The 20,368-nt window shown below is 39.0% G+C and overlaps 1 protein-coding gene across 5 annotated transcripts; it reads right to left on the bottom strand.

Annotated features, from left to right (window-relative positions):
* Positions 1-1,897: 1,897 nt before the first annotated feature.
* Positions 1,898-20,231, bottom strand: INPP5K (inositol polyphosphate-5-phosphatase K). 5 transcript variants are annotated; one of them, XM_074922785.1, is made up of 13 exons: positions 20,070-20,231; positions 17,380-17,487; positions 16,589-16,697; positions 13,332-13,448; positions 12,846-13,018; positions 11,204-11,315; positions 10,525-10,634; positions 9,898-9,924; positions 7,995-8,187; positions 7,616-7,753; positions 7,009-7,092; positions 5,715-5,819; positions 1,898-4,633 (listed from the first exon to the last, which is right to left on the bottom strand). In XM_074922785.1, the coding sequence occupies exons 1-13, from the start codon at positions 20,114-20,116 to the stop codon at positions 4,535-4,537; spliced, it is 1,422 nt and encodes a 473-aa protein (XP_074778886.1). In that variant the 5' UTR covers positions 20,117-20,231; the 3' UTR covers positions 1,898-4,534. The 5 variants fall into 5 exon arrangements, with proteins under 5 accessions (XP_074778886.1, XP_074778883.1, XP_074778887.1 ...); XM_074922782.1 differs by lacking the exon at positions 20,070-20,231 and adding an exon at positions 17,705-18,320; XM_074922786.1 differs by lacking the exon at positions 9,898-9,924.
* Positions 20,232-20,368: the final 137 nt, after the last annotated feature.

The following is a 20,368-nucleotide window of genomic DNA, read 5'->3' as shown; positions in this document are numbered from 1 at the left end:
TGGTGTGGTCTCTGCTGAGACCAAGCAGTACACTTTAAAACCACAGTTACAGTAAAGCCTGTACTTGACAAGCAATGCTGAAACATTCCTGACTAGGGCTGATGCCTGTATTTGACAACTGTCAAACTACGGTTAACAAGTTAAAATGTTTGCTACTATGTTATTCTTCTTTTTGTGGTGCTAGCAAATTCTTATTTTCTGAATTTTTCACACACCTCTGCACTTCCTCTCGGCAGTTTGCATTCCCAGATCTCCCAGTCTTGCCCTGACTTCACTGTTTTCCTCCAATGATTCTTCCAACCTGTGCTTCAAAAGCTCCCACACAGGTTCTCTTGCTACCTTCTAGACTGCACATATGAGATGCTCTTACTTTTAATTGCAGAGACCTTGCAAGGGGAAGATGACAGTTCCACTGTAATACAGGGAGGTGGGATGCACACACACGGATACACGACTCTTCTTAAACTGAAGCGACTGAGCAGACACATTCAGCACAGCTCCTGAGCAGAGCAGGCTCCAGAGTAACTCACCGTGTTCTGCACAGGTTCATCGGGTGGCGAGTGCCACTGCCTTGGCTGAACAAAGCAGCCACACAAAGAGCAGCTTACACTGTGCACAACTGGGTACACACAGCACTCTGATGTTTGGGCGCACGCCTGACGAAAGAGAGTTAAAAGAAAGCAAGCTGTGCACATAGACAACTGGCCTCAAACACTTCCATCTTTACACAAAAAGCTTTTCTCTGTTCTCTTTCACTGTTGGTATAAACAAAAAAACCCCACGTATAAGGAAACTAGGATAGTATCTCCTTAACGCATGAGTTACAAAGTTAATTAACTTTGGTATTGATGCAGTGGTGAGTATGAGGAACTTTCTGTGATCTCTATATCTTGTTATCACAAAAGAAACTGCTTCATTTCAATCACTTTCAAATAGTGACTCCCTATATCCAAGGACAGATAGGGCCATCGGAAATACTCCTGCTAGTAATGCAGACTTCTCAAAAAAGGCATCATTTCCTCTCTCAAGGAAAACCTAATTCAAGCATTGTTCAGCTGCCCTTTCCACAGCAGTATATTAATTAAGACAAGTTCATCTGAGTGTCAGTTAGTGTCCAAGAGCAGAGAAGGAAGTAGTGGTAGTAGAAACAATAGTCTTTATCAGAACGTATTTTTAGGGTCTAACAAACACGCAAGACATCTTAGAAATATTTCCTGTTTACACAGAGCTGTACTATCTGTGTGCAATGATACACTGCACATCCTGAGGTTAGCTAGGAATCAGAAATATATGGAAGTTAAATAAGGCTACACTGAACAACGTTCCCTGGTAAGACATATTTCCTATTTTAAAATAAATTCTCTAACAGCAGGGAATTACCCTTAGATGGAAATTACTAGATAGGAAATTTATATTAAAACATAAAAAATTTAAAATACTAAGTATAACATAGCAGATTTTTCACAAAGACAAAATAGACATCTCAAATCACACTGAAAAATTCATTGAAAAAGTGAAATTAGAAGAACCTGTTCTTAAAAATTAAGAAAGCAATGTGAAGTGGCTTGAGCATTTTTACAAGGACATCATCAAAACCTCCCTCAATGGGGGAGGGGGGAGATAGAGAATCCAAACCGGAAGTCAATTTAATACTGGATTCATTTAAATAGAAAAAAAATTAATCTGCTTTGTCAAAAGAAAAAACAGTATTTGTCCTCGCCGGTTTTTTGCAGTCCAAAGCCCTACTTCGTATGTTATTACTGACATATTTCCATTCCAAAATAGTTCTCTCAGTGCATTAAACAAGAGCAAAGTTTCTTGGAGAAAGGTTATCGTGCACAAATTAATCCTCCCCACCTGAACCAACGTCTTCATTCTCAAATTAATACAGGCCATGTAGACACTTCACTGCCAGGATTTATTTTAGTGGTACATGAAAAGAAAAGGCTTGAATATAAAAACATTTCCAGTGATTATAACATCCAATAAAGGTGCTTTAAGAAAGATAACTTTCATCAGAAATTGCATCATTACAGGTCATGGAATAGTTTGAAAAGCTACCATAGGTAACAGTAGTAAACAAAAGTGCCACTGTGTGCATAATACTCAAGAAAGAAGTATAGAGTTCTGTGCAGCATCCTACTAACACACACGCAGATTCAATCACAGCTGCTGTGGGCATTTTCAGTGAAGTCCTGTGGTTCAAAGGATTAGTTTACAAAATGCAGCTTCTGTGTCCAGTGATCGAGAGGGTTATCAGCTCTCATACAACATTAGGGATCTTGAGTTTCTTGCCATGTAAAGCGGCTGTATAGCTCCCCCTCTGAGCTGCTCACGAACAGCAGATGCACCCTGATCAGAAGAAACTGGATCTTGGTCCACAACAAATCGCCAGCTGTGGTCTGGAATTCAAAGACCACTGTTCCTTGAGCACTCCACAGAATCTCCTTGCATGGAGTACAGTAATGCAGTTCCACAAGTAAAATCAGAAACAGAGCACAACTCAAGAACTGCAAAAGTTCTTTACAATTCGGTAGAGATTTGTCCGATGCCCTAATTGCCATGAAAAGTCACGTATCTGAAAGATCTAGTGCAAAACAAATTCTTGTAAGACAGGTACAAATGTGAAAATGGTTTCTATTATTCGTCCAAAGTCTAACAGGAATGTACAAACTGTAAATCTCAAGGCAGTTTTAATCCGTGCAATGAACGCAGTATCCTCTGAACCCGCCCTCACTCACCACTTAAAAGTGGAAATGGTTCCCAACACCAAGCATTAAGCTGAGCTACTACTAACTAAAATTTACAGAAGCTGTGTTCTTAAACCCCACACTGCAACTACCTAACCAGTTAACCTATGTTATAGTTTCCACATTATACAGAGACACCCGGACTGCAGACTTTATACAGTGAATGATATAAAGCAAGTAATTGCAAAACAAATGTCATATCAAGGTCTTAACCTTTTATCTCAAAAGAATCTTGAGAAAGCTAAAGCTTTGAGAAAAACAGCAAAAAGGAATCCACTCTGTTCTGAAGCAATATTCCAACATAAACACACCAACATCCTTCGCTTTGCTCTTCCACTTGAAGCAAATTTTCTCTTTTCCATCCACAGCCAACATGACAGTGATGAGTAACTAATTTTACTTACCGTACACAGCAGGTAGCTCGAAGCTGGGTACCTAGAACATGGGAGACTCACGAGTGCTCTTTGCCAGCACCTCAGTCTGAGATGCTGTGGAATGTTGGTGCCTCTTCCAAACCTTTCCAAACATCTCCATTTCCTCATCAAGAAACAAAACCATTTCTGAAGCTAACTACCTTTCAGGTTTTTAAAGGTACATGATCTTTCTTATTCCATCTCCATCCTCAAGTGTACAGGATACATTAAGGTCTAAGCACCTCTAGAAAACAGAAATTTTGCAGACCAATTGCTTTAAATTGAAGAGATTTCCAATTTTGGTAGCAGAGATTATGCCATAAGAAAAAAACTCATTTCACTGAAATTCCCCATTTATAATTCCCATCGTCTCCGTAGTAAGTGTAGCAACTACATGGCAAGATGGTATCGGGGAAGTACTTAAATATGGATTTAGCTTTCTAAACTCAATGACAGCAAAAAACAATCAGGGTTAGTACCATGACCATTAGCTCTTTGCAAACAAGTGCTATTGGTCTGCTCACCTATGATAAAGCATTTCTCAACTGAAGCAATTTCTTTCAGAAATTGTGGGATCCTGGTTAACCCTCAGCCAGGGACTAACATAAAAACAGTTTTATTTTACTTTTTTAAATCAGAAGGAGAAATGCATAGGCAAATTGATAAATCATTTTACAAAAGATGCATTACCAAAAAAAAAATCAGGAAAAGTGTGTTTTGATAAATGTATCTCCATCTGGAAAAAACAATGGAAACTCCTACAAACAGTTATCAGTAAGGCATGAAAAAAAGTGATCTACTACCAAAGGAGAATTTACACATTCCAAAGATTTTGTTTTCATGTGACTTGTCGCCACATCTCTTTCCCAAAAGGTATTTAGCTTACATTTGAAAGTCAAATAAAATTTTAAAACAAGCTAACTAGCTGAATCTAATAAATAATGTTTAAATAACTCCATTTAAACTCAAAATCTGAAAATCAATGATTAAGTGGTTACAGCATAGTAAATATTGTATTGTAAATAAAATACCCTCTACAAAAAAGGAGAAAGCCTAAAAATTTATTATAGATTGAGATTTACTTAGGTTAAATCATTATATTAGAAATGTCTATCACCTTAAAACATACAGCATTCATTAGGTGCTATTTTTACAGTTCTGATCCAGTGCAAGAGAGTTACTCTCCCTGTAACAATAAAAATACGTTTCCACAATAAATTATCTTCTATGAGTTTACAAAGTTTCTGAACAATCCTACCTGTCTTACTTGCACTGTCTTACTCCATCTTCTAAGAGTAAAAGCTTATAATCACTAAGACATAAAGAATCATCTAACTCCTGAACCAGGACCACTAAATGCCCTTTCTGCCTTCAGAATTCATCCTGCGATGCCAGATTGTCAGGTTTCTGCATCCAACTGTTCTCTTCCTGTGTCAGATCCTTTCCTATTAATGTTCTGTTAGGCTGAATCTAGAAGACAGACAGCAGTTAATAAATTTATTAACACATTCAGAAACACCATGTTGCTCTATACTATCAATACACCATTATAAAAAGATGTCTTACATACTTGATAGAAACTGAGAACACTGAAAGTGATGCATCTATGCAGCAATTATGAATTTTAAAAAAAATCTACTAAAAACCCACTAGGCTGATACCAAAACATTAAGTGTCATGCAAAAAGAAAGGCATATGGTGTGTTGTATCCACATACAACTGATAATCATCCTGCAGAGTCTGTGGTAGATCTTATGCTCAAAGACAGGTGAAATACTCGACTCTGCAATGTTTCTCACCAATACAGAAAGAAAACGATGAATAGTATCAGTGAGATATACCAGCCAGCCCAGCAACTTTCAATAGTGTATCCCCTAAGACAGTAGTTTCACAGTCTTCTCAAACCTCTCCATCCAACAACGAGGCAGAACTTCCATTTTAACCATTCTACAACACAGCAGAAAAGCCACGACAGCATGGAAAATTATGCACAAACAAAATGATTTTGGCAAAAAAAGCTTGCGTAGAAGCAGCAACGCTCAGTCGCTTCATCTAGTCTGTGCAGGTTAAGTCATCCTTTCAGAAATTAAACAAAGCAGCCTGTTAAATTACTTGAGTTCCAGATCCCTTGTCTTTCCCAAATTCAAGTGACTAAATATACAGGAAGTACTTCTCTGCAAATCTACCACAGAATGGAACACAAAGAGTTCACTTACAATCTGTCAGAAACTTGGCAGCATTTAAGTTTCAGTTCTCATCTTTACAGAAACTAGAGACCTAACTGACAGAGCCTGGAGTTCCAAAAATGAAAGCTGAAAGAAACCTGTCTTATTTCATTACAACAATGTGTTGCCATAATAGCTACTCAGAGTCTTTTAGCATATCAGCAAATTTTTTTATGGGATGTTAGCCAGCACATATCCTTTTTGCAATTACTTCTGCTGCCACTTCTCCCAGGATTAACACAGCTGCACACACCTACATTCAGACACATGAAAGCAAAAGAAATAAAAATCACATCAACATTAAACAAAGCTTCCGAATATATTACCTGAAAAGGCTGGCTGATGCCAACTATTGACTGCAAATTATTGCTATAATAACAAAGCAAAAATTCTCCTCCCATATCAGGTATTTCTGCAGCACTCATGTAAACCTGTCAACAAGAATAATAATAGGCAGTGGGCAATTTCCACAGAGAAAGAAGCTTACAAAACAGCAATCTCTGTCATTCAGGACAGCAAATCAGTATTTACTATTTATAAACAAGTTTTAAAGCATAAGCTAAAAAGGATCAGGACAGAAATAACCCATGAAACCATCTGGAAACTAACTCAGGGAGGAAAAGTGAATATCCTTCACCATGTTTGCAAGCTGACTTGGTTCAGCAAGAAATGAGAAGAAACCTGGAGTTGTAAGGGAAGGGGCAAGGCCACACAAACAGCAGGGAGGGAGATGAACTGCAGTAAGTTGTTCCACAAAACAGCAGAGTAAACCCACCACCTCGGGTCTGTACCAGCCTAAAGACCCGATGGTTCCTAAGTCCACAGTATCCTGCTAAAACAACATTCATAGTGTTCAGATTCTAAGCTTAGTGGTACAAAACCATGGTATCAGAGAAATTTTGATATTCAGAATATTGATACAATACGATTTGGGCTCTGGCTGCAAACTTGATGCTAACTTACAAAATACCAAGAAATAACTGCTTTCCATTATTGTCTGGAAAATCTCATCCATCCTTGCACTCACTGTGTCTCCAAAATTACATTTCAATTTCTCTTTGTTCAGATAAATACCTCTGGAAACAGATCATTTGTACTCAAAATAAGGTTGGTTGGTTGGTTTGAAAACAGACAGCAGTTTTTAAAGAGGGACCAAAATACACAACAGCCAAAATGAAGAAAAGGCTAAGAAACCCACATCTGTAGCTGTGTTAGATACCTGAAACTAACTGTTAGTAACATTAGGTACTTACAACTGTAATGAAAATCACACAATAACTTTATGACAATCAGATTAAAAAATGGCCCCTTATTTCAGTGGCAGAAATGGACAAAACCATAAAATGACAGTAGTTCTTAGTACAATCAAAAGTCACTACAGGAATAAATTGCTTTTTCATCAATTCCCTTAAGCAATATGATCACACCTGGGACAGTATGCTAGACTTCCTGAAAATTAATAAGAATTAGCAAGAGGGATTTTAAACAATAATACGGCTCCCAATTAGCCTGGATTGGGAAAGAGGATACCCCCCCATAAGAGGAAGGGGATATGGAACAAGTAGACCTTGAATGCTACTCCATGGGAAACTACATGAGAAAGAAATACAACTAGCTTACTTGTTTACTGTCTTTGTTAGAAGAAATTTCATCATCTTCTACCCAAGCGTAAGTAACATAGTCATTCACATGCCTGAAAGCCACCTGCAAAGAAAGATGCAAACCATCAGCCTTCTGAAGGGAGCAAAAAACACACTATGTAGAAAACTCAAAGTTGTGAGAGAGACGTTTACTACTTTACTGAAGTAATTAAAACATTTCACTTTTAGGATCAAAACATTTTGCACAAATCTTTTGTTTCTGAGAGGGTGCAAGTGCTCTGTTCTCTCACCCTTCCACTGACTTTATTTTTGTTCTCTTTGCTGTGTAAATCTTCTGAAGTGCAGGCATTGGGGGAGGACAATTCCTCTTCACAGCTTCTGCACAATTTTACTTAAATAAATCACCAGATTATCTTTGCAGAGAATTTAAAGGGTGCGAAAGAGCTCACATGCCATCCAACTGAACTGTCAGCATACTGAAACTGATGGCAATCAAGAACACATCACTATTTCGGAGAGTTTTGCACCAGCAAGAATCACAGTGTCCTATCACAAAAGACTGTCAACTACCTCCTCCAGTCATACTCACCATCTTCATTAAAAGAGCCATGATGCACTAACATTACCTTGAAGAGTCCAATCCAGTCCCAAGCACTGCTTGGGAGCTCAGGTGCTGCAGAGTAGCTGATTAGAACATCATGTTCTGCGCTCCACTCACCCTCAGGATTCAGCGTGACCAGAGGATGTGATAGAAGAGGCTTCAACTAGACAAAAGAAAAGAATTTAAAGTCAGTCAGGCCTGTCATTCTTTCAGTTTTTCAAGTTATTCTCTGTCACACCTGCTGTGGGACTCTTAACTGAACGGAAATAACCTGAAAGCAATTTTCTGCCTTCACTACAATCAGAACAAAACAGAGATTATTACTTAAAGTTTAGAAAACCAGCTTCTGTAAGGCAACACTTAGTAAAACAAAGTTATTCTTAACAACATAACTGGGACAGCACCTCAAGCCCAAAAGTTCCTGTAACAGGTTTGTGATCGCTGATGCCATAGCTCATGTGACTGATATAGTTATTCAAAGTAACAGAAATTGTCTGTTCCTCTTCAGTGAATTCGCCTTCTTTTGATGCATGCTGGCAAAGATTTTTCACTCTCCAAAGAATTCTATCGGTCCACGCCGGCTTTCTTTTCTTCTCACTGCAAAAGCGTAAGATAAAAGTGAAATGCGAAGAAAAACAGTTGCCAAAAGCTAAGAATACCGTGCAAAATCTACTCAAAAGTTCAAAGACTGTCAGACGCATATTAATAAAAGAAGGCAATCACATACAAGCTTCATTTTACAGCTCTGTTCAATATGCTTTACAAGCAAGGTTTCCTTCGTTTGAACTCAATGCTCTTTACCACAGGTAAGTTTCAGAGGTTTCTGAAAGAGGAGTAAAATGAAGGGGAGAAGGGCATTTCAGTGGGTTAGTTGGCTTCATACAGGAAATGATACTTTCTCCTAAAACACTCCATAAAAACATGCAATTACATTGAGATAATACAGCAACTTCCCCAAGCTTCAAATGTACAGTTATTCTGAGATATGGGGCATAAACTTAAGGAAGATGGAGGAAGAGTCTGAATGAGGTTTGAAATTATTCAAAACATTTAAGAACAAGTTTCTTTTAACAACAAAAAATGGACAAACTTAGGTAGCTTATACTACTCACAGGTGACACAGCAATGCTTTATTTAAAGTTCCTCTAAATTGCACTAGCCTGCATTCCAAGTTTGCAAGCTATTGCTGTCTCGTAACAAAAGGCTTTAAAAATTCCATAATCAAGAAAGTTGTGTCTGCAACCTGCAACTGTGCTATAGATTAAACTGTAATCGTAATTCAGAGTTTCCTTTTACACCATATCAGTAACAACAGAAGACATGAGCCTTTCATGGTTCTCTCTGTGGAGAAGGGTAGTGGGAGGAAGATTTAACAGTAACTCTCTGCATGGATGTATCACTTCAAACTGGAGAAAAGATCATACCCTATGGAAGGGGAATTAGAATGGACTGGATTGGATTATAAAAGTTAATGAGCAGGATGTGCAAGGAAAACTGTCAGTTTAATAACTTTGAATATCAAAAATCATCAGAAACTGGAAACGCCATTTAGTTCAACATTCAACATACTTTTGTTTTACCCCTTCCCATATAGAAGTCTGACTCACCTTTAATAAGGTGGAAAGATTTTAAATGACTAAGGGGCCATATCCCACTTACTTCAGTAATTATATAAACCGACAGAAATCTTTATGAGCTGCCATAGGTCTGCTCTGCTGTGCAAGAAAATACCGAAAGAACAGCTTAAGTTAATACACTCACTATTTTACAGAAAAAGGCATATTAGATGGGAAACAAACCCGCAAAATCCACACTGAAAAAGTATTAAAGATAACAAAATACTATGTACTTCACATAAAGCACACTTTTCAAGGGTGCTTGCCTTGAGGTCACCCTCCATGTGACCAAAATACCTCTGCTAGCTCTAACAGAATGCACAGAGTATGAGCAATCATACTTTTGTTCTTTACGTGAGCCAGTACAGACTAGCTGTGAATCATTGTTACAATGTCTAGGCTTGGATGATTATAGGTATTTTTTGTTCACTGGATTTCCCATTATGTTTCTTCACACTCAAGTAGGGAGCAAAACGTCTTTGGAGCCAAATGAATAAACTTCCAATATTAAGTGCACAGCAGAGTAGATAACACTACAGCTTCAGACAGGTTCAGAAAATCCCTGAAGAAAATCAGCTGTCATCTGATTTTCAAATATTTCACAAAAATCAAATCAAAAGCTCGGGAAGGAGCATTGTTTTGATTCTGAAATATTTACAAATCTGTGAAATCCAAAAAGTTCTCTTCTTACTTAAACCAAAACAGGGACTTCTGTTCTCTGGAAGTAAAGAAAAATATCAGTACAAACCCCCTGTTTGGACAAGAACTTAGTCTTATGTTTCAACAGAAGGATAATACTTATCAACAAACAGAGAAAAAAGTGTCAGAGAAAAATGCTGGAAACTTAAGCTACTCCATTTTCAACTTAAAATATTTTATAAAGACATATTTATTACATTTATTTTCAAATACCAGCAATATCTAATTAAATGCTTAAGCAGAGAAGGAAAACAAAAATTGTGGACAATTACTCTTTTCCTTTTGCTCATTTCTGACAACCAACGGACACTTTTACTACTAAACAACTAAAAAGGAGTGGCTTAAACAAGCGATAATTTATTCTGTTAATCTAGTCTTTGCACAAAGAAAGCTGGCTTGCTTCACTACTTCCCTCATGCAATCACCAGACTCAGGCTTCTTGAGCCAGAAATACTCTTTATTCAGACGTGACCACTGAATGAGCCTAACAGAATAGCTCAATAGCCCCAGTTAACCAGTACATTCAGGAAATTCAAGTTTGCTTATGAAAGTGATATTTAGTCAAGTACCACATTCACTCTAATATTCCATGTCTAAACTCATCTTATTATGCTTTTACCTTGTATCATATACATCCGAATAAAGGTCAAACTTGTAGGTGGGTTTAAACTGCAGAGGACCCTCTATGAATTCCTGAAGAAATGCTTCCTTCTTTTTTGCCATATTTAACTGCAGAATTAAAAAGTAACTTTTAAAGATTATGTTTAAAAATCAGAGTTTAAAGGGCAACTGGAAAAGGAGATGAGAAAGTGTCTTCCAAGAAGAATTCAACTTCTCAAGTCGGCACAACATATTTGGAAAGGTAAATTCAGGAGTGCCTCTTGGTTACTGCCAGAACTCTTGACACAAATCCTTTACAAGTTTTGTAGCAGTTCTACTCAAAACAAATTCCAGAATAAGCTTCTCTTAAATATACTTCATAGGGGGGGAAAAAAGGAAGAGAAATGAAGGTGAGGAACAATTTGCAAGCCATGAAGTTCAAAGAAAGCTTCAAACATGGGCATTGTAAATGAGTAAGAAAGTAAACAAAAGCAGAAAAAGTTCACAATTCACTGGGGCTTGTGACTGTGAACTAAGAGAGTGAACAGCTAGATCTGTCCCACCCCATGACTACTCTGAATTTGTGCTCTTTACAGAAATTAGAAACTCAAGAGGTAATGTTAACTACCGTGTTGTGTCTGTATGTATTAAAGCCAAACCAACCAACCAAACTCTCCAAACAGAGTAAGACAACATACCTGGTCCTTTTCCCACAGCAGATTGTAACGCTTGTTATTTATTGATTCTCGGACAAAATGTATGCCATAATCTGCTATCCGGAAGTTCAGATCCCCAAAACAGAAGAGAACACTTTTAAAAAAAAAAGGGGGGGGCAAAAACCCAAGGAAGATTTATAGGAATCCATTAACACAAAGGAAGAATTCAATAGAATATAAGGCATTACACTAATGAGGGGCTCTAATCACTTATATTACTTAATCTGAACAGTTTAAACACAGACATTAAGTAGTTGCAGGTAAGATTACACAGGGATAACCTGCTGCTAAACAAAAAATGTGAAGAAATTGAAATAATAAATGAAGTCTGTTGCATTCTTGTCACTTGCTCATTATTGCCTGGGTATTACCTTCTGCCGAATCTCCTAATGACTTATATCTCTATTAGAGACAGATTTAGAATTAAATTTTAACAGTAGGTAAAATAATTCACAAAATTAATGACCTATACACCAGCTGGTTATGTTAATACAATAACTCAGAGCTCTGGTTTAGTGCCTTGGGAAAGCAGGGATACCTACTGGGTGTTCTATAATTATTAGCAAAGAAACTTATTGTTACGAAGCACTGGAGTGCATCATCAGCAAAGTTTTAAACAACGGGAAAGCTGGTTTTTAAGTAAATAACTTCTCTTTGAAAATCCCTACTTTCAAGGTTTTGTTCAGGGGCAGATACTCCAAACTTGATCTCAGGGAAACAAAACTTTTCTTTTAATGCTGTTTGTAATTTCTTCTTAGAAGATGACAGCAAGTGATTTGGTACATGCCCATGCACGTAATTGAGAAAATGCAACACAGAAAACTGAAATATCAAACACTTATACTAAGGTAGGAAAAGTAATAATTTTGAAACTCATGTGTCCTACATTTTTACCTAATTTTAATTAATTCATTAACAATTAAAGTGATATTACGTATCTATTCCAGATTTATCTGTCCTGGCAGTTTTAAAGGTATATTAAAAAAAAAAACCAACAAACAAACCTAAACTAAAATGTTTTTCTCAACCCTGTTTTAAACAGTTCTACTACCACCTTCAGCACATGGAAACAATGGAACATACAAATAATTCCTGCACAATTAAGAACAAGAGCTCAATTAGTGGCCCAAATCAGGTTTGTTTTGGTGGTTTTTTTTTTTGTAAGACACCTGAGGAAAGTGTAATTCATATAGCTACAGAAATCACCTATCAAGGTTTTAAAGGCTGAGACACCCTCAGCCAGATTCTAAAATTTCAACAGGAATAAAACCAGCTCAAAACATAACACAAATCTTCTCAAAAAATGGAGGAAGATAAACATCTAATAGCAATCTAAAGGATTTTTGGTATAAATGGGCTTTAGCTTCTAAAGCTCTCCAGCACATCACATGTGCAGTACATACGCTAACAAATTTAATGTAATTCAAGACTGGAAGAGTCTTGCAAAATAGACCTCCATCTTTCAGGTTAGCTTTTCCTCCCAGGATTCAAGGCCAAGGCTGAAAAGACATTTGAAATAAAAATGATGGATGAAAACTCCAAAACCCAAACTGATCTTCAGTGCATGAGTTGACCATGTAACAAATAAAAAGAATACAGAGAGAATAGGGTCTGACCAACTCACTCGTGATCCAAGGTACTTGGAATATTCTCTCCTTCAAACTGCATTTCCAGAATTTTCTCAAAGTCATCCAGTCGCTGCTCTGTATTCTCTATGTGAGCAGGCAAGTGGCAGTTCATGAAACAAACTGTATGACCATAGAGGGACATGCGAACAGTGACTCCTCCTTTGTTCCCCTGGTACGGAAGACGCACAACATTCTCTGAAACTACAGTCAACGCCTGCAGACATAACTATCACCACCACCTATACAGTCCTAAATCTTGCTATTTAGATTTAAACTAATACAATTTCTTCCTACATAAGTTGTTGCGTATCAGCTAATAAACTGGTAAAATTACAGCCTGTACATACAAGGTTCAAACAAGGGAGTCTCGCTGCTTGTCAGTTTATTCATTTTTAAGTAAACCATATATCCTCTTTCCCACCATGAAACCATTTAGAGGCACACCCCACCATGTGTAACCAAGGCAACCAGGCCTTCCTTACCCAGTATCCATACAGGCCCGTGCGTGTGTAGTGGGTATGAATGTCCCGTATGAAAGGCAGGTGGACGTGCTTCACAAAGAGCAGCAGCAGTAACCCCTGCATGCGAACGGAGGAGAGCTGGAAGAGATACGAGAGGCAGCACGGTCATTTCCAGGGGTGTATCTACAATTCCTGAGGTCTAGTTCATAGAAGCTTTTAGGTGAAGAACAACTAGCTGAAGTCATGCAAGTCCCTTGCCAGGCCTGGCTTCAATAGTGTGACACACTAAACAGACACATTTCAGGGCTGTAAAGAATGCATTCTTAGGGCAGACTTGCTTATAAACAATTCTGATGAATCTCTCAACTAATTAAGATTAGTTGTAACGTTACAAATCTGAAGTTGACCTCAAAACTTGTGTATTTGCCCAAACATCTTTAAAGACCTTTCTTCTGCCTCACCAGTCTCTTGTTTCTACCTTTAAGCATCTTATTCATGAGGAACCAAACCCTTGATTTTTCACTTATATTAACAGTGCGCACCTACAAGTCCTCCAACAGGAGCAAGTTTTTCAAACTGCAACATCCTTTAGCAGAGAACTAATCATTCTGGATGCCATTAAAATGCCTAAAAAGCACAGCAGTTACTCCTAGGCATTTGCAAAAACAATGAGCTGCCAACAGCAGTAACTCTTGCCTGCAAGCCTGTAAAAGCTGATTTACCAAACACTCCCAAAGATGCTTAGGGAGCACGTAAGACACTGTTTAAGCTTAAGACACTGGATTTTTTTTTTTGTGGTTTGCTTTTTGTGTATGTGTGGAAAGAGTCTAACAAAGATGTTCTTCATTAAAAATTTATGAACTTTACAGTGTTCCTGGCATGAGACACAAAATTCCTTGTGTTTGTTTTAATGATAATGTTTCAATTTAAAATACAGACATTGAAATATATTCATTATAGCTCAATTTTATGCTGGATGAACTTGGAGAAAGACTACATTAGAATAAAACCTGATACTAAGAATAACACTGACTGTACAGCTGCTGAGGAAGTACACGCCAGCTGAAAATTTAAAACAGAATTCCTCCTTCCTTTGCCTCCACATCTACACAATTGAATGATTTCAGAATATACATTAATGTTCTTGAACCCCCCAAAAATACTAAGCAGTATACTGAAATGATGGATGTCAGTTACCAGACAGAATCACAGGTTAGTTTGGGTTGAAAGGGACCCTAAAGATCACCTAGTCCCAACTACCTCACCACGGGCAGGGCCACCTTCCCCCAGCCCAGGTTGCCCAAAGCCCCATCCAGCCTGGCCTTGAACCCTTCCAGGGAGGGGGCAGCCACAGCTTCTCTGGGCAACCTGTGCCAGGGCCTCACCCCCCTCACAGGGAAGAATTTCTTCCTTAGATCTCATCTAAATCTGCCCTCTGTCAGTTTAAAGCTGACATATCTAGATGATGCATAAATATTTGTATCTGATCAGACGTTTTGTATAACCACTATTCTCCTTTCCATAATTATGTCATGAGATACCAAGATCTTCCAGTCCCTTTATTATTTGCTACATTTCATGCTGCTGTGGACCATTCCCCGGACGTTTCTCAAAAATCTGTATGAAACCTCTTCTCTCTGTAGGTCTTGGAACCCCAAAACACAGTGGATGCCTCCTGTGCTGGTCCCACCAATACATACTGCCAAACCAAGCAAAAACCCTTCACAGAGGGGACGTGATTCTGTTTATGGTGAAAGAATTGACTGACCCCAACCACCTTAACACTCTGAAAATGGACCCTGTTAGGGAAGGGACAGAATGCCCCAAGGATGACAACTACTCCTCCACACCCAACCTTGTCACAGGTCAGCAAAGAAGGGGTAACTGTTCCTCCCCTTCTCAGCCAAATTCCCAGCAGAACCTCTCCTCACTGCCTGTTTTGATTCTGACCTGGCCTGACAGTCCCATCTTATTATTAGAGCTAATCAAGTCCTGCTGAAAACCATTAGGTGGCAGCATCCATTCATTAGTGTGCCCAAAGTGCCACATTTATAAATTAGAGCTCAAAAGCAACCATGCATACCACTCAGAATTCTTGTTAACTGTCTGTATACAGGGCCTGAATGTCAGCCCACAGACAAGGTTCTGAACGTTCATCAGCAATGCCTTACACTAGAATGAACAATGTTTTTTCTTCCTTTTTGTAATTCCCAATGGGTCCTTTGTTTCGTTTAGCTATGGTTAAAAGAATGGCACAACTACTAAGTCTGATTAGCATGCACATAACACAATCATCACAGCAAAACCACCCTGAAATAATACTTGGTTTAGAAAACCAATGCAACATTCAAAAGGCTTTTAGTATCTCTTTATTAGAGAAATTCAGGACATCCTAAGTTTATTGCTTGCATTATTAAAAGAGCTAGTACTTTAGCTGTTATGCCCCAGATACCCAGATATACAAAAAATCTTGTCACTTAAACTACCATACAACGTTCTAGGTCTTCAAACAAAAATAATGTCCTCAGAAAAAGATATATACCTGCTAAAATACTGGTTTACATATATACAATTTATTTTCACCTGCAAACAAGTTGGGGAAAAAAAAAAAAGAAAAAGAAACCTTACCAATCTTAACCAGAATCACAGCCATTGCTTGGGATATTCACACTGAAAGCAAGTACTTAAGTAAGATTACATTAGAAGCATCACAATACAGTTCCCCAGTATTGCACAGAGCAAAAAAATTTTCGAGAAACAAGATAGAGATATTGTGGCCACAAGAAACATGCTGTTGAGTATAAGTTTACATTACATTTAATTTTCAATAGTCTTCATTACTCTGTTCCTTGAGAACTGTTACTATGACAGGAGGTTTTTTTCTATTCATTACCCGGTTCTGCAGCACTTACAGGGGCCACTGCCAGTATATCTGAGCAACTTCTTGCTGTTTGTCATCTGAGCTGCAAAAGCAACAAAACTGCCCAGCTACTCCAAATGAGAAATGAAAAACCGTACGTCCAATTTTTACTGCTAAAATTAAGGACATTATTATTAATAGAGAAAAAATAAAATTGCTTTTAGCAACAAACCAGCAAAACACAAGTGGGATGCAGAATCACTTCTAACATATGTATACCTATGGAAGTGACTGACACATGCAAAAAACAGTATCAACTTATCTTTTACAGAGAGTTTGGGGGGAAAAAAAATCTGAAAGGAGCTGGGGAAGACATTTTCCTCCACTGCTGTGATATTTAAGAGATGTAAACAATTACCTTGATATATCCCAATGGAGACAATACAGTCATGAAAAAAATGCTCCATGGATCATCAAATGCCAAGTCAGACAGAAAATTTGTGATTCTTGAGTTCACCTCCTGTAAGCTGAATAGATCAGGATTACTCACACTGTATCACTTGGTTTTGACAGAATTCATATAACCTTTGCAGAACACAGACCACAACATCCTAACGGACCTCTCTCAGTGCAAGTCAGAAATTTCTTGCTGTTCAGTTTCCCATTTATAAGCAATTCAATCCATCCACAGGTCTAACACATCTAACACTGAGAAAAGCAAAGTTAAAGGAGCTTATATACACCTGAAGACAGAGCTTAAGACCATGCTAGACTCAAGATATGTTATGACAAATAACCTATTATCAGGTCTTTAAAATTTCTAGAAAGTTTGGAAAACATGATGTCAGATTGTGCCTAATAAGCTCGCACTAACTTCTATAAAACATGCTGAATTTTGGATAACTTTCATATCAAAATGAATATGCCTCTATGTGCCAACAAAGAAAACGGCAGCCAAACACTTTTTGTATGTTTAGAAAAAAGATATTCTGTATTTTGTCACAAAACAACAGCAGAAAGGAGAGAAGATTCTTTTGCTAGAAATCATCTCTGTTCTAAGTCACTAACTCTAGTCTTTTAGCAATAATGTTAAACCTTCTCCTAGGCAGTGATTCACATGGCACAGTCCTCCCAAAACAGACAGTAAGCTGTTGAAACTTTGCAGTTTTGCAATAAACTTACGAAGCAAGTTCTTTAATATATACGTACCCTATAACATACATATCCACAGTTGGGCCCAGTGAATTGAGCTGAAGTAAACTAGTGACATCAGGAGGTGGAGAAGCTGTGCCCACATTCCAGGTAACTAAGTGTAGTCTACAAACAAATAAAAGTCACACAAAACCAATGCTAAAATTGAAACGTGAACAGGTAACCAACCTTAAGAGCATCTAATTTCCCCACAGAATCTCTGTCTAGAGAAAACAATGATTTTCTGTCACTTTTCATCAATCAGAAATCTATTTATTAGCTAGCATGAAAAAGAAACGCCACCACCACCACCACAAAAACAATCCATTAGAGGGAACAAAACCTGAATTCTTGCCACTTATCCTTCAGCTTTTTCCCCCAGATACGGAAAGCTTCATCTAGAGTGCGAGACACTTCTTCATGAATTTCATCATCCGAGCTGATGTCCTCTACACAAGCCATAAGCTGGGATACTCGCTGACGGAGCTGCAAGCGGCCACTGGACCCCGTGCTGCTGAAACTTGCAGACCGGCTGCGGAAGCTCTGCAGGCTTTCCACATCGTTTAGGGAGAGGGCTGCTGAATCTTGAAATGCATCTTCACTACTGAAGGATGCCATTTGCTCAAAAGAAAAGAATAACTACACTCTGAAGGACGAGCCCATTAAAATCCTAAGTATAAAAGAAACAGATGGCTAAGGGTCTTCCAGATCAAGTTTTCACTCGTTGGAAAATCAGCATTGCTTCAGCAACACAAAAAGACAAATGTGGATGCAGCAACGCTGAAAAAACCTGTAGCGTTACCACCACATTCACCGGGTTGTTACAAAAGCTGCAATCCCATCCTACCTCACACAGCGAATTGTTTCTTCATAATAGATTTAATGTGGTTAATTCTATAAGCTCAAGACCTAAAAGAATTTATTGTTGACTTGAATCAATCATGTGCCTCTATCTGTAGGCTAGTAGGAACATAATCTCCAGCTCCCAAATACACAAATACACCATTCTGACCACAACTAAGCAAAGCCGGTGCTCCTCCCGAGCACTGTCAGAAACAGTTACATGTCATAGGACTTGCCTATTGTTTCTTTGTAAGATGGTAATTTCAGTATCAGAGCTTCTAAAAAGGGATTTACTTTACTGTCAGTCTCGTTACAGGTCAGGCAGACTTAAAATACAACAAGCTGTTAATTTTCCATTCATTTTAGGGTCCTATAAGGACCTTACAAACACTGACAGTTAAATAGTGAATCCTGCCAACACACCCACTGTTAGGGCCATATTTTTATCCCCAATCAACTGCTTGCTGAAGGTGACACACAATGTATGTGGAAGAGCTGGAAAATGACCTTGCATACCAGATTAAAATGATCCAAAATTTCTCTCACCAATAGTTTCTCTTTGTAAGAGTACACTGAAGTCAGCCAAAAGCTATTAAAAATAAATAATTAAAAAAAAAGAGTATGTATGCTGCAGATCTAATTCTGGCATCAGAGATGTATCGCTTGGGAACACTCTCCAGTTACTAATTTGTAAGACAATTATCTGACTAAACAAAACTGAAATAATATTGAAGTCATCAGTCATGACTGACAGAAATTAAATTCCTCAAAGTGCCCAGTATTCACTCTACTGATAAGAACACAGGAAAGACTGCAGTGCTAGAATTTACACCAAAGGAAAAAAACACTTGTAAAAATGTCAAGAACATCAAGAATTCAGTTTCACTGCAGGTTATGACCATGTCTGCAGGAAAAACTTAGAAGTGAGGAAGGTATGTGCATCTGCAAAGCAAATAACCTACAGCACTATGCAGTCCCGAAGGTCTACTGATGCTCCCGACTCCCTCACAAGGCCGTACAAGTACTGCCCGCAGCAAGCAGGGAAAATTAGAGTGACACCAATTTTCATCTGATGCCACAAAGACAGCCTTTACCAAAGGGAGCACGACACTGCTCAAACTATTCTGGAAGCTTTCAGTACCACTAGAGTACAGTCTCAAGTATGCGTCCTACAAACATTCCTAAATACAAGCAAACTACTGGAGACATTATTTAGCATCACTAAGTCCTGAAATGATTCAATAGCTGAGAATTTTTTAGGGCCATAGTATTTATAATACTGCCATGACTTTTAAGATCTTTGAGCAAATGTTAGCGTTCGTTGGATTGGTTTTTTTTAAATTTTCCTGTTTCAGACAGCTACTTAACCACCCTTTGAGTAGATTTCTCCAGTGAACCAAGCCCACAGCGCAAGACACCGCAACTTATCACCACAGAAAACACATCGCGAAGACACAGTGTAAAAACACCGTAAAAGCAGAAACCAAAGATTCATTCAAGTTCCTTCCTCCGCACAAAAAGCAACACATTTGAGACTCTAGATATATTAATAGCAAGCGCAGTAGATCTTGCCCTCGTTACATATAAGTAGGTCTCGGGAAAGTCCTAAGGACCCGAACAATACTCGATAAGCCTCCCTGAAACGACTTCAGTAGCGACGCTTTCAAATCAGAAAATCAGCTTTTCTTCTCTATTTCCTACGACTACGTAACATCGCCAATTAGTGTAACTCCCCGCTACTAAGCAGAAACACAAGTTTTGCTAATTCTGAGTTAATTACGTAACGACTCAGCCACTTTTCTCCCCTTCTCAGAAAAGCCGCCCTCAGACCCGCGCCTCACGCCCCTCCACCCCCAGCCGCTCACCTCAGCTCCCTCACGGCGCCGCGGTGCGCCGGGCCCGCCGGCTCCATGCCCAGGGTCAAGTCGGGAAGCGCTGCGAAGGGGACAGCAGAGACCCCGGCCCGGCCCGGCCCGCCCTGCCCCGGCCCCGGCCCGGCGCGGCCCGCGGCCTCCTCGCTGCCCTCAGCCGCGACGCGCCGGCAGCGCCCCGCCCCGATCGGCGCGTGCGGGGGGCGGGAGGCCGCCCCCAGGCGGGCGGGAGGACCGCGGCGGAGCGGGCGGGGGCAGCGCCTTCGCCGTCCCCAGCGCCCCCCAGCACCCCT

Source organism: Athene noctua, chromosome 19 (genome assembly GCF_965140245.1).
Source record: "Athene noctua chromosome 19, bAthNoc1.hap1.1, whole genome shotgun sequence".
In the NCBI taxonomy this organism is placed as follows: Eukaryota; Metazoa; Chordata; class Aves; order Strigiformes; family Strigidae; genus Athene; species Athene noctua.
Note: the sequence above shows the minus strand (reverse complement) of the source record. Positions and strands in the feature narration are given on the sequence as shown.

Bases quoted from the DNA above. Each gene is read 5' to 3' on its own strand.
- INPP5K (XM_074922782.1), bottom strand. From the start codon at position 17,979: ATGGCATCCTTCAGTAGTGAAGATGCATTTCAAGATTCAGCAGCCCTC. The intron at 17,488-17,704 runs GTTTTGTTCCCT...ATTTGTTTGTAG, and splicing joins GATAAGTGGCAAGAATTCAG to ACTACACTTAGTTACCTGGA. The intron at 7,093-7,615 runs GTAATGTTAGTG...CTTTCTTTGCAG, and splicing joins ACTGGATTGGACTCTTCAAG to GTGGCTTTCAGGCATGTGAA.